This window comes from Tiliqua scincoides, chromosome 2 (assembly GCF_035046505.1).
Source record: "Tiliqua scincoides isolate rTilSci1 chromosome 2, rTilSci1.hap2, whole genome shotgun sequence".
Lineage (NCBI taxonomy): Eukaryota > Metazoa > Chordata > Lepidosauria > Squamata > Scincidae > Tiliqua > Tiliqua scincoides.
Genome location: NC_089822.1, coordinates 226804083 through 226818847, shown reverse-complemented (window position 1 = coordinate 226818847; position 14765 = coordinate 226804083). Strand labels below are relative to the sequence as shown.

General features: G+C 42.7%; 1 protein-coding gene across 1 annotated transcript; it reads left to right on the top strand.

Moving 5' to 3' along the window:
* Positions 1–5878: 5878 nt before the first annotated feature.
* TRH (thyrotropin releasing hormone) lies at positions 5879–7773 on the top strand. The gene is made up of 2 exons (XM_066617731.1): positions 5879–6077; positions 7169–7773. Exons 1-2 carry the CDS (start codon positions 5879–5881, stop codon positions 7771–7773), a joined length of 804 nt encoding a protein of 267 aa, XP_066473828.1.
* The last annotated feature ends 6992 nt before the right edge of the window (positions 7774–14765 follow it).

The window sequence follows — 14765 nt, the reverse complement described above, 5'->3', positions numbered from 1 at the left end:
CCTGACTTTAAACTAAGGAAACTTGAAGGGTGATGAAAATAGGAGCATCACGGCTTCACAACTTTATAAGGATCCTGTCATCTTTAATCTAGGTCTTTGTCACTATTGTTGACAACTTTAGACATCAGGGCCCCAGATCTTCCGGGTCCATATTGCTTCAAAATTATTCAGACATCTGCAAGCTAGTTTACTCTGGCAGACCAATAATAAGAAAGGATAGCACATCTCTAAAGCAAAAGAGGTGCCTGCATAGTATAAATTCAGGTGACAACTGATTTTCAGCATCAAGGCCTAGAACCGTACAGTAATTTTAAGAATGTGCTGCATATATCAGAGGTTTCAAGAGAATTTCTCATCAAACTGAAATGGGCTGGTAATAAGAATTCTCTGTTTGGTAATAAAGGCTCGGCATATTCCAACGAGCCAATCTCCTGATTGCAAAGTGCTCTAGATAGCTACATGAAATTATAAGAAACAGCCTGAATAAGGTATCAGGACTGGAAAGCAACCACTTACACAGAAAGTACTCCACAGTTCGCCCAAGTCCGGAAAAAATGAGAAATTTCTGTTTGTATCAAACCACATAAGGAAGATTTCAATTTACTCTGCTTGGGTGGAAAGTGTTGGGTAGGTGAGCACAACCCATTTTCCCACACCCAAAATTAACATAACATAGGAGTATTCTTTGGTTATGCTGTTGACTCTAGTCCTGTTCATAGTTTATTCTTCATGTTTTCCTGTATGCTTGTGGAGGGTCAGAGTGATTGCACCAGCAAGTCTTGCCCGTCACAGCATTTTCAAAGCACCCCTATCAGCAATGATCCACATGATCAGCATTTGACTGCAGCACAAACACTAAACATGGACAGAAATCCAGGCTGCCAGTCATGGAAAGGAAAGTCAGGTGTTTGATTCTGCAGACAAATTCTGGCCACAGATTAGAGGGCTTTGTGAACATGGCAGGGGCAGGCTTTGGCCAGCACATTCATGCTGCTTCCCCCAATGCATAGGAAACATGGGGGATAACTTATGAGCCTTTGCCTTTGAATTAAATGTGGTGTATGTGAGATTTCCAGGGGGTTTCCCATCCAGTTAGTGAGCAGATTCAGACCGGCTTAGCTTCTGCAAAGTTGCTCTATCTGTGACTTCAGACTATGCTCCAGGACTTAATGTGTCCATGATCATGGACAACTCAGGGCTGCTTCACACCTGACATTTTTTCTGTATGAAACTAAGAGCCCAATCCCATGCATGTCTACTCAGAAGTAAGTCCAATTATAGTCAATAGGACTTACTCCCAAGTAAGTGTGGATAGGATTGCAGCCTAAAACCTGTGTAGGAAAAACGTAAATAAAGCATATACACCATGATGCATCCATGTGTGCAAACTTCATCCCAAGTGTTGCTTTGCTTTAGGGAAATTGATCCATTTCTCCTTAGCTAATAACTTCTGTGCAACTGTTTGCAAGGCTGTTCTCACCCCACAAGTCTACAAAAAAGTTTTGTTTTAACGTAAGTGGGGAAAAAGTTATGCTTTATTTCTCCACTGAATTAATTCAAAGAAGCAACCATTCCTCCCTGCCCCTCCCCAGACAAAGGGGGGAAAAGAACACAAAAGAATACCAATATTACATTTGTGCAGTGAGTATTATTATTATTATTATTATTATTATTAATAATAATAATAATAATAATAATAATAATATATAATATACAGTATTTATATACTGCCTTTCTTGGTCTTTATTCAAGACTTTATTCAAGGCGGTTTACACAGGCAGGCTTATTAAATCCACGCAGGGATTTTTACAAATTGAAAGAAGGTTCTCTCTTTCAAGAACCACCACATTCAAGCTGTTACACTCCGATCTGGTTTCACATTCTGGCCTCCATCCTCCCACGCTCCGAGCAGATGGAACAGCTCAGTTGCAGCTTGCCAGCTGCTTCAAGGTCGCACGGTGCCGGTGGCCTCGAACTGGCGACCTTGTGGATGTTAATCTTCAGGCAAATGGAGGCTCTACCCTCTAGACCAGACCTCCTGCCCCTCCTGTTATTATTATTATTAACAGTATTTATATACTGCTTTTCAACTAAAAGTTCACAAAGCGGTTTACAGAGAAAAATCAAATAACTAAATGGCTCCCTGTCCCAAAAGGGCTCGCAATCTAAAAAAATGCAAAATGAATACCAGCAGACAGCCACTAGAACAGACAGTGCTGGGGTGAGGTGGGCCAGTTACTCTCCCCCTGCTAAAAAAAACCCAAAAAACATTTGGAATACTTCTCCAAATGTTCTAATACAGAGACCTCTTGTTCTACATGTGTTTGATTTAGATATTTTAGGAAAATGCACTTGTTTAATACCAAAGTTATGTTTGCAAACTTTTGGAACAATGAGGTTAAAAAAATATTTTTAATGTATGTGTTTCTGAGATATCAGCTGCTTTTCAAAATGTTACCCCCATTAAAATGAGAGGTGCCTATAATCTAAATGGCCAACTACGCATACAGTGGCTCTCTATTTTTTGTTTAGGAGGAATTTTGTCTCTCCTTAAAACTGTTCTCTGCACGAGTTTGCAACCAAAGGAGGGCACAGAGCCCTTTTTCCAGGATTCCATTTCAATCCTGCAACCAATGCCAAGGTTCAGTTCTAGACTGCATGAAGTTATACTAAAGTGAAGGCCTCTGAGAATGTGCAGTACACTTTCTTCTCACCCCAGAAGTACAACAGACACATAAATGCATGTTCACGCATGCACACATGCACTTGCATGTAAACACACTGGTATTGGAGGAAGAGACTTCCAAATTAGACAAAGGGTGTGATTTTGAGGCAAAGTGCTTTCCAGCCACCTATTGTTTCAACAGAAAGCATACAAAGTCCTGGAGTAAACCACCAATAAAGGCAATTTCCATTCCCCTTCCTTTTTGCTTCTTTCCTTCAAACAGCTGCAATTCCCTGGAAACTAACCCGTTCATGAACATTTACAATGAGAGCAGGAAAGAGAGGCATAGCAGGAAGAGAGGATAAGCGCTCTAGTTTATTTTTCTATGGGTTGCCAAGGCCTATTGCCAAGGACTACAGCCTGGACCAAAGGGGCCCACAGTTGTCAATGTGTAAGGCAATTGTGTGATGAAACTGTTGAACCAACCTCTGGGTGTTTTCTAAGTTACAGAAAAGAGCCTTTTTAAATATAGAAGAAATCCCTCAGTAAAGAACACAATCCGGTTTAACAGTGTAAGCCTGAACCCTTACTAGGGAATAAACCCTAGGGCTTATTGAACACAGTGAGAGATGTGGTGATGGCATCTGGCCTAGATGCCTTTAAAAAGGGATTGGACAAATGTCTGGAGGAAAAATCCATTACGGGTTACAAGCCATGATGTGTATGAGCAACCTCCTGATTTTAGAAATGGGATACGTCAGAATGCCAGATGCAAGGGAGGGCACCAGGATGCAGGTCTCTTGTTATCTGGTGTGTTCCCTGGGGCATTTGGTGGGCCCCTGTGAGATACAGGAAGCTGGACTAGATGGGCCTATGGCCTGATCCGGCGGGGCTGTTCTTACGTTCTTAAGTACAGTTAATATTCAAAGGACTGCACTTCATGTCCCTTCCATTGCAATGGTACAGCTAAGCTATGCTTCCATTTTCCCCACCGGGATAAATGAGAGTTCACAATGCTTAACTTTAGCTGAATCATGTCCAGAAGTGTTTTTTGTTTTTTGTTTTAAGTACCAGACCAGCGATATCATATCAAAGGGGTCATGAGCTGCCTGGCCCATTCACATTTGCAAGGGTTTCTTCTCTGAGAATGAAAGTAGTAGGACATCAGTTTTGCACAGGTGCAGTTAATATATGGCTCTCTATGGTATCTCTGTGTGTTCAGTGAAAACCAGGCTTTTCAATGTGAAACCATAGGTTAGGAATTTACATGTCCATAGTTAAGAGCCCACTTGATGCTCTGCTGACCATTTGTAGAATGTTACTAAATTCTAGACTTGGTATGAAGAATACACTGCATGTCAGGGAGCTGTGGGGCACTGCAAACCTCATTTGCCAATGGCAACAAGGCAAACATCCAGTTTTAAATCTGTGGTACAACCCACCCCCTCACCTCACCCCCGTAAACAGAGAATCTGTAAAATCTACACCATTTACTGTTTTGTCCACCTTTCACAGCTCACCAATCACCTGCCTGCAGCTTTCTTTCTTTCTTTTTTTTATAATACTTGCTTCACACAAAGCTCACAAGCTTTTAATATAAGCCAGGAACCAAACCCTTTCTCAATTTACAATTTTTTTTTAACAACAGCAACAAAAATTAGCACCCTCTAGGTGCTATCATGAGGTCAGCCCACAATTGATGGAATTGATGGAATTGATGGAATTTTAACAAGTGTACAAAATTCAGATCACTGACATCAATGAAAGATGACGGGGTGCAACACATCACCTCTACTACCTCACGGCTATTTGCATAATGGGTCCAGAGGCAGCACTGTATAAGAAGGGAAGCACTAATCCACAAAACAGAACTCGGCAGCTGTTCTGCTGGCTATCACATGTGATTCTAAGGAGGAAGGGTAACTTCCAAGCTCAGACCTGTAATAGCTGCAGAAACACTTTGTGAGCTGAAGCAACTCTTTGGAAGCCTCCGTCCAGGAACAGCACAGCGCCAGCACAGAAGGTAATTTCCATTTCATTGTCAGCCTGTTTTTTTTTCTTCTTCTGAGGTTTATAACTGAGCAACATTTCAATTATGATCATCATCATGTACATGACACACCACAGGGAATCTTACAAATCAAATATGTACAGCTGTTATTCAGTTATGTTCTTGATGGTTATAAAATTGTACTATTTACTCTGGGGAAATTCCTGTTGTAAATTTGACTCACTGCTTTGTAAAACTTTTAAGTCTGAATTTGTACATTCTCTTCCTAGCAAAAGCATAGTGTTTTAAAGAAGGGAACTTCTGTAGTCAGCAGAACATCACAGAAATGATCTGACAGAAGCAGATGCCTTAAGATTTACAATTCCTAACTTGTTAGATACAGAGTCAGAGAAGAATTTTGGCATTAAGTGGAAAAATGTATATTTCTGTCTTGTTGGCAAGCTAAAGGTTGCAGCCCTCAATACACAGTTACCAAATAATAAGGTCCACTGAACACGGCAGGATGTATTTCTGAGTAACCAAGCATAGGATCCCACTCAAAATGTATTTTAAGGGATTGGCCAAATCCATTGATAAGTTTTCATGGAAGGTGTTAATTGTGTTTCTTTCATTTTAAAATATTTTTATATGACTCTGAGAGCATCAGAAATCTATTCAATGAAAACTAAACATTGATTGATTTTGATGAAAGCAAGGCTGTGTTGACTTAAACAAGCCTTTTAAGGGTTAGATCAATTTTATGCAAGTCAAAATAATTAATAAGCAGATCCCATTTTTTTTAACCTACAATATGTATAGCATGAGGCAAAATCTGAATCTGACCTGGATTATTGAAAGTAAGGTAATATAGCATTAGATCTTGGTAAACTTAAAAGCTTCAGTTCACTGCTTAGGCTCAACATTTTCTATATCCTCAACATTAAATGAGGATTTTAAAGCAACACTAGCATTTATTATCAGTCAGCCCTTCCCCTTGCTCAAAGGCAAACATCTACATTCATTTAATAAGCTTCATGCAAACTGAGAGAACATCCAGAAAATTAAAAGGGACAAGTAATCATTTTCACGGGTAACTTCAGCAGAATTGAATAACAGAAGAGCCTGCATTTAATTCCTGGATACACCACACTTCTCTGAGTTTCTTTCCAGATTTGCTCCATTTCTGACCACTTTGTTCTGCTTGCAGGACCTCCAGTCCCATCATGACATCAGCTCAACTGCTCTTGCTGATGTGCTTCCTGGCTTTCACCGATGTCTGTGTGAACTTGGGGCAGCCAATTCCAGAGGCAGGTGAGAATGAGGAGAAGGGTCACCTGGATGACATCATCCAAAGGGCAGAAAGCATCATCTTGAGGTCTCTTCTCAAGAAGATAGATGATGATGGAGAAGATCCCAACACAGGTAATTGTGACCCTGGGACTTCTGTTGTATTGTAATAGTTGAAGCTCATTCCCTATTTATTTATATGTTTTTATATGCTGCTTTTTGGTGCTTAGAGATCCTCAGCATGGTTGTAGAGATATTAACTACAGCAGAGACATGACTGCTGAGACAAACACAGTTCATTTTGCTATCTTTAGAGTTAGTCCTCTATCCTTTTTCTCTGGATTCTGATTCCATACCAGTCTGACCTCTTTGGTCAGGGCTTCTTGCTCACTGCTGTTTTCAGGATGCGCGAATGTCCATCAAAATGATATGGGTGATCTAGGGCTTAAGGGGTCTGTTCTAATCTGGCAATATTGTGACTGGTCACTTGGTTCTGCTCTCAGTTATTCAGCAGTTTGCCTATATAATAGACTTTAGGTAATAAATAAATGCATCATTTCCAAGGACAGGAGAAAGGGTAAGAGTGATAGCTCAATGGTGGAGCATCTGCTTTCCATACAGAAGGCAGTAAAGTAGGAGGGGAATAAAGAAAAGGAATAAATGGCTCATTCATAGGGAAGGTCCCAAAGCATACTGTGTCTCCTTCTTCCTTATCCAAACTGGATCAGGAGTGGAGAACGATAAAAACAGATGTTCTGGGGAGTCACATAGAGTGGCTCACTTGAGGAATGCCAGAGGTTTGTTTCATATCAACAAGGCATTGTGATTGCTATCCCACACCAGTATGAGTCTGTTTCACCTTAGTTATGGACTCATATGAAACCAATTTGTGGGTTCTGTACTGTGCCACCTTTGTGTCTGGTTTTGATGTTCTTCATCCAGATTGAGGCAACTGCTCATGGGAACCTGATAAGAGCCATCTCTTTAGGTATGGTACTGTAGTTCCATAAGCCCCCTAGCTGGATCTCGGAATATTCTAATATCTATCTACCAAGCTGCAATTCCATGTCCAGCTATTATTTTCCACCCTTGCTTTGTACACTGCACCTTCTGTTCAAGCCCACGGACTACCGCTTTGATCAATCCCCCTTGAACTAAGCTGAACATACACAACAAGAATAATGTTATCACTAGGCTTTATTAATGCTGGCAATTTTCTTGGGCAGAGACAAGTGCTTCTCAGCTAGATTGGTTTTCCAAACGGCAGCACCCTGGGAAGAGATCTATAAGTGAGCTAGAAAAGAGGCAGCACCCTGGAAAAAGGGAAAACTTGGATGATGAATTCTACAGTGAAACTGTGAAGCGGCAGCACCCTGGGAAAAGAGAGGAAGACGATGAATTAGATCGCTATTTGGAACTGCAGAAGAGGCAGCATCCAGGCAGAAGATCCCTGTGGGATCCCTACCTTGACATCTCCGGCAATCAGCTGGCCTATCTGAATGAAATTTCCAAGAGGCAACATCCAGGCAAGAGGTATTTAGCTTACAGCAAACGACAGCATCCTGGTAAGAGAAGTTGGGATGACGAGATAGACAGGGACGAGCAGGACTTGGAAAAGCGGCAGCATCCGGGCAAGAGGTACCTGGGTTCAGACAGTCCAGACTACAATGTTTACAATGTCCCCTGTGACCCTCAGGATTCCTTCAACTGCAGCAAAGCCAACCTGCTACTAGAGTTTCTAGATAATGTCAGCAAAGGCCGTGCAGAAGAGAAGCGGCAGCATCCCGGAAGAAGGTCTTCATGGGATGGTGAAGTGGAGGCAGAAGAGTGAGAAATGCCTGTGTGTGTGTGTGCGTGTGTGTGCGCGCGCGCGTGCATTGTTTACATTCCTCTGAATGATTCCCCCAAACTGCTCAAAGTTCCACTCATACCCCTTTTTGACTCTCTGCTTGCTGACCTTCTGTGCAGGTAGTTCTTTAGAGAATGTCTCTAGAGAATTTCCAGATTTAGTAATGCATGGACATGTGGATTTCATTTTAAGCACAGGCCTGAGTTTCCTGTTGAAAGGCAAGTAACCATGCTCCTCCACAGGCTTAACATGAAATGCTTTCTTCAAGGATCATTCTGATTTTTCTTTTCTTTACAGGCAGGTGTAGGCCAGAGACTCAAATGAGGTGAAAATATCTGAAAGCAGGTGTTTGTTCTAATGTGAAAATAGCCCACTGTGAGTTTTGATGCTCAGAATGCAGAGTCCCACTCCCGGTTACATTACCAGGTTACCAGTGACAGGCTTCATTCTCATGCCTGGGTATTCTCCCATCACAAAGATATGAATCTTTGGTTGTTCTGGGGCCATTTCCCTCCATGGGGCTTCAACTAGAGAAACTTAATAAATTGAGTTATAAGTTCCTTGCTGAAATAAGGTCTACACATTTATAACTCTGGGAGATGTAGCAGGCTTCCAACAAAGATATCTTAGAGTGTGTTTATGTAGTAGTGTTTCATTTACTCAATTTGGTACTTGTGGATGAGACCGAAAATGGAGTAAACTGGAAATGTGTGAAGTGTGACGAGAGTGGGGGGAAGAAGCTGTATCTTTTTGGGAGGTCTCAAAGCATGTCTTACCATAATGAAAACATGTCTATGCTGGTCCACAGCATGCCCCTCTGCTCTTGGCACCTTTATTAGACCAACACAGGATAAAACCATTGAGACAACTAGGACTGCAAGGGTTGGAAGTGCACTGTATGAACAATCCCAACCCCCCACAAGCATTTCACAATCCAATCAATAAATATCTCCCTTACCTATTGGTTCTGTTTCATGGGGCCAATAACAGAGGCAGCCTAGGCATCATGCTTTCTATAGTGAGCAGCATCTCCAATAAGTCTTCATGTTGTTTCAAATGACTCATTGGGTGAGTTGTGGGTCATCATATCACAGGTTTCCTCACTCTCATTGACAAATGCTATCAACGTGGAGTGTGAGCAAAGAAACTCAAGCCATAAGAGACTCAACTCACACAATAAGTTGTTCAAAGTGGCTTGTGTGTGTTTGTTAGACATTTACCAAAGTGACTCCCATGGCAAACATAGCATCTAGATTAAGGCTGCAATCCTAACCACACTTTCCTGAGAGTAAGCCCCATTGAACAAAATAGGACTTACTTCTAAGTAGGCCTGGTTAGGATTGTGCCCTTACTTCCATACCAGATAGCCAGCAACAAAACATTTGAACAATATATTCCTTAAGTGGAAGCAGCAAGGGAATTTAATAAGAAGGAAAACAAAGTTAAAATAGGCCAACACAATGAAAATGAAGAGATTATTGCTTTGTAAATGGCAGCTTCTCACATTCTAAGGGCCCAATCCTATCTCCTTGGCAGCTCATGGCTGCATGCTATGGGAGGGGCATGAAACGGTCTAGGAGAGGTAAGTAAAACATTTTCTTACTTACCTCCCCATGGGCCACCTGGCTTCCAATGGGTCTCCTTGGACCTATGCCAGCCATTTTGCTGGCATAAGTTCAGAGAGACTCAGGGAGCAGTTTGGAATGGGGAAAAGAGGATAGGATTTTGGTCAGGAGTTCTGGTCTAGAGGGTAGAGCCTCCATTAGCCCAAAGATAACATCAGAAGGTCGCCAGTTCGAGGACACCGGCAGCTCCCTGAAAGGCTGAGAATGGCAAGACCTTGAAACAGCTGACAATTCGAGCTGAGTGATTCCACCTGCTCTTGGTGTGAGCAAGAAGCGTCTTGGCTGCCTCCATGTGCGAGATGGAGCTGCTTGTCACCCTGCTGGGAGAACTGGAGGCCAGAAGTGAGACCACACCAGGAAGATCCATTCTGAAATGTTGTTGGTTCTTGAAAGAGAGAACCTCTATGATTGTAAAAATCCCCTTGAGGGATTTAGAAACGCCTGCCTATGTAAACCGCCTTGAATAAAGTCAGAGGAGTAATCCAATGACCAGAAAGGTGGTATATAAATACCTAGTTATTATTTATTTATTTATTTATTTATGATGATGATGATGATGATGATGATGTGCCAATACCACTATAATACTATAATCCTCCCCCTCCTGCCCTTGAATCACTCCTTGCCTGGCCCACTCCCTGCCACAAACCACCCACAATCCTTCCCCAAACCACCCCCACTGTTGACCAACTTGCTCTGATGGGGCATCTGGTAGCCACTGTCATGCATGTGGTGGTGGGGGACTCCTGCCATTTGCACTGGCAGCCATGACGCATGTGACAGTAGCATGGCTTTTGTGCCCCCATCTGGATTGCAAGATCTACTCACATAAGCACTGGATAGGATTGGGCTGCTGGTTTGGTGCATGTATGTGAAGGCAACAAAGGGCACAATCCTAACCTCCTAATCCCAGGAATGTCGCAAAAGTTCCATAGCACTTTTGTGCCACTCTGGAGGCAGTTAGGCCAGCACAAGGGACATGTGCCTGCCTCCCTGTGCCATTGCGGGCCTCGGGGAAGGTGAGTTTGCGTCAGCCAAACCCTGTATCCGGTTATGCCGGATCCTAACCCCATTCCCAGGCAGCCTGGGCCAGCCCCAGACTGCTCGGATTTGTGCCACCTCTGGAGGTGGCGCAGATCTGAGTAGCCCCACTGGGGCTGCAGTGGCTCTCCCTAGGGTAAGGGGAAGTGATTCCTCTTGCCCAGGGCTGAGCCACTGAGGGTCCGAATCTTGCGCTGAATACAGCGCAGGCTCGCTGGCCTGCCTGTTCCAGTGCAAGTTAGGATTGTGCTGAAAGTGAGATACTATTGATAGGCTCAAAGCGGTCTACTGCTGTAGAAGCAGCAAGGATCGTGCTCATTCAATCTCTATTGTGGCTGCCTGCACTATTGGCCAGAAATAGTCTGGAGTCCTTGTTCTGTTGAGCACCTTGTTCTGTTGGTAATAACCTTTATGCTTATTACCAAAAGGGTAATAAGCATAAAATGGTTCCCATGCCAGTATTTACATAAGGCTTCCAACCATTCTTCATGCAATGCTGCATTTATAAGTAATCTGTATTACAGGAAATGGTGTACAACCATGATCTCCTATTTGCTGGCTAAAATGAATCAGACTGCCCTTCCATTAATGAGCAGGATTAATGTGCATAGAAAGTGACACATACCAGACATTTGCTACTGTCCTTTGCCCTAAACCTGACTCATAGTTGTGGAAGATTTTGTTTGGAAAAATCCACAACTGTCATGCTGCTTGATTTCAATAAGCTGATTTGAAATCAATGCCTTATTTTATTTCAAAAGGAAAAATTTTAAATGGCAGAAAGCAGGTGTCTGTCTCATTATGCAGTTTTTAATTTAAGTATGAAAACAAAACATCTCTAAAGAAATGTCTTCACTTACTGTAGATTAAAGTTGTTTACTTGCCATACACAAATCAGTAAATATCCATCATTAACAATGTGCCAAATTCACATCCCTTTTGATTGTACAAAAGCAAATAAACAGTGTACCAAATGACCAATGTCCTCCTGAATGGGGAAAAAAAAATCAGTTCATCTTAACATGTGGGGGGAATCCCACAATTTTTCTAATTAAGTTGTATGTGTGTTGGTGACTTGATGTTTGTATAGAACACTCATTTAATACCAGTGTGGAAGGCTGCTTTGTGAAGACATAGCAGAGTCTCTCTCAAAATCTTCTGCTTGTGTATAATAAATAAAAAAGAATGCAACATGATCAACTATCATCCTCTTTAAATAGTTATATATGAAAGTCTGGGTTAACATTGGTTTGGGGGCCCAAACCTTAAGGAGAAAGATTGGTGCCTTAACATCGACGGGGGGTGGGGTGGTGGGGAGGAAATCTCTTTTGACAAAAAGCGTCACAAGCAAAAGTCTGAGCAACTGACTTTTTTGTGCAACGTAGTAAGATGTTTCTGATGCAACAGTGAGTGGAGAGGTCTTATTCCTTCCACTGATGGGTAGAAGAGGGAAATTTCAGCAGGTGCAACATCTCAGACCACTACAACACAAAGGTATTACAATTTGAGCCAGCCTAGTAGATTTGTTCATCCTTTAAAAAAAAAATGAAAGGAAGGACATAGGGTTTTTCAGCTCAGCAATTACACATCACTTGTCTGGTGGACAGACCAAACAAAGCCAGGAAATTCTGTGAGGCACTTTTATGTACCAAAAAACCCCCAAAATAAAATCACAGAAATATGTATGACATAAGTAACCAAGAAACTTGGGGTGGCACATGTTTCTTTCCACCATTTTATCCTCACAACCCTGTAAACATCTTCCAGCACAACCCTATACATGTTTAGAATGGCAACCTGACGCTCCTAGACAGCAATTGGTCTAAGGAAATCTGCCCCAGTGATCTTCAGGACAGATTGGGGATTGGAACTTGCATCACCACACTGTCTTTGAACAATAATATGGATGTCTGTATAACCAAATTCTCTTTTAAAGCCACCCTCATGCAGAATGTTGCTACTCAGAGGTAAATTAAATTGATTTAGAGGTACTCTGCTGTGCCAGACTCTTGTCAGTGTCCCCAATCACAGCTATGTAGAGCTAAACAGCCTCCCACATCTAAAAGCCACCAAAAGGAGCACAGTCATTCTGCCCTTCATGCTAGAAAGCCTGCTTCCATGCAGCTGAGAATATAGCACATTTACAAATTATGGCTGCTAGATTTCATTGATATGATAGGAGAATGCTGCCTTTTTTTTTTAAGTTGTGGAGCAGGTGTTTTGCCAGATTCCCAGTCCAAGCGCCACTTGGAGAATTATGCCCACTTTAAGCTAATTAGCTCCCCTTCTTTCTCCAAAAATGACCCTGGTTCTGCTGGACCCCACCACCAGGGTAGCTTGCCTATTTAGCCTGCAGAGGTCCTTCTTCCTCCCTCTCCTGCCAGCAGCTCCTCCCACCACTATAGCAGCACTTTGGTCCTCAGCAGGCCTTGGGTGTGGCAGCCAAACACCAATCTCAGTGTCTCCAGAGTCCATTCACCCATCAGCATTTCCAGTAGGCCATTAGCTAGTAGTTCATCAGTCCATTAATCCAGTCTCCACCTTTCCTCCTTCTACTACCCACACCAAACTCTCCCTTCATCAGATGCTTTTATGCCTGAGGGCCCTATTGCCTTCAAGTGGCTTTAGCTGTGCAGCACACCCTCTGCTCAATGTCCAGGCCTTAACCCTTAACCCAGGCCACTGCTGACACCACATCCTATCTCCTCGAGGTATCTTGCGCATTTCCATTACAGCAGGTTAGAGGGATTTTATATGGGACTTTGAGCAAACCTAGCATAACTGATGTACTGTATGCTGTGACTGAACATGCAGTATTAGCTAGGTAGATGTAATATGGTGCTCTCCAGAGTCTCAGCCCACTCAAATTTCTGACCTGGAAGCATTTAGAAGAAAACATTGACATCCTGAGAAGCACTGCAGTTATACACAACATGCAAGTGCAGCTGAATTGCAATCTGCTCAGTTATAGCCATGTCATTTACAGTAGGATAAACTCACTAGATTATGGTCTGTTTTTTCTGTTGCTTTACAGCTTGGTTAGTGTCATGGTTAATCCAATACTGCTGCCACAGCAATGTGAGGCAGTATTCTTCAAATGGTAAATCCTGATCTGGGAGCAGATCTATTCAAAGCTCTAGCAAGAGGTGCAAATTGGACATTAATGCTTACTAGGGAAGGTGATGAGCATGGATGTGTCGGAGCCACAGTGACAAAATTCAAGTTAAGTCCCGAGTCTCCACCCCCTTGACTTGAGTTGCCCACAAGTCATAATGGTGGCTGTTGCGACTCTTCTAGAGCCATTTTTCAAGTCATTTTGACTCCAGTCTGAGTCTTTTTGAAAAGTGAATCAAGACCCAGAAGCGGCAAAAAAAACCAAGCAAGCACACACACAAAACAGAGTCACAAGCGCACACAAAAGTGAGTCTTGAGTCAAGTCTTCAAGTCTTTTCATTTTTAGGGTAAAAGTCCCGAGTCAGTGCCCAAGTTTTTGATATGTGTGGCTTGACTCTGTATGAGTCATGAAAAACTTGTGTTTTCACCACTTCCAAGTCATCCAAGTCTCTCAGGCAAGGATTCAGCCTGGTCACCACTACCCAGTACCCTGATCAAGGAAAGGAACTGCACGGAGATAAGCCACATTCACAAGAAAGCTTCTTCTTTATCCCAACAGCAGATCAGTCTTCTCCCTGGCTCCTACAAAGTCTTCTAAGACTGAAATCCCATACTGTTCACACTCTCCTGAGCATATGTTCCATTGAACACACTGAATCTTAGTATATAGTATATGATTATGGTGTAAATCAGGCTTTCGTGCTAATCTGAGCAGTTGAGGCTGCAATCCTATACACACTTACCTGGGAGTAAGTCCCACTGAATTCATTGTGCCTTACTTCTGGTAGACATGTATAGGCTTGACCCATAAGAGACAGCTGTTGCTGTGCCTTTGCCTTGTTCTCCTCTGCCATACCGTGCGCTGACTGGCATGCAGAAACTGAAGCTGACTCTGGCATGCAGTTTCCCATGATCGTTACATATTGTGCAGAACACCTCCCTTTAATGTTTACATAGCTCCCTTACATAGCTCTGAGGTAACTTTAACATCAAGTTACCTCAGAGCTATGCAACATTTTGCTGTTATTCCAGTGCATTTGCCACCTAGGCAGTTAATATACTTTCTGAAATATCAATCCTGATTGACTGTTGGTTCTGATCCTTTACAGCAGGGGTGCTCAAAACTCCAGCCCGGGGGCCATTTGTGGCCCTTGGGGACCCCCAATCCGGCCCACCAGAAGCCCCCAGTTTCCA

Coding starts and splice junctions, on each gene's coding strand:
- TRH (XM_066617731.1), top strand. CDS start 5,879: ATGACATCAGCTCAACTGCTCTTGCTGATGTGCTTCCTGGCTTTCACC. Junction 6,078..7,168: donor TGGAGAAGATCCCAACACAG/GTAATTGTGACC, acceptor TTTCTTGGGCAG/AGACAAGTGCTTCTCAGCTA.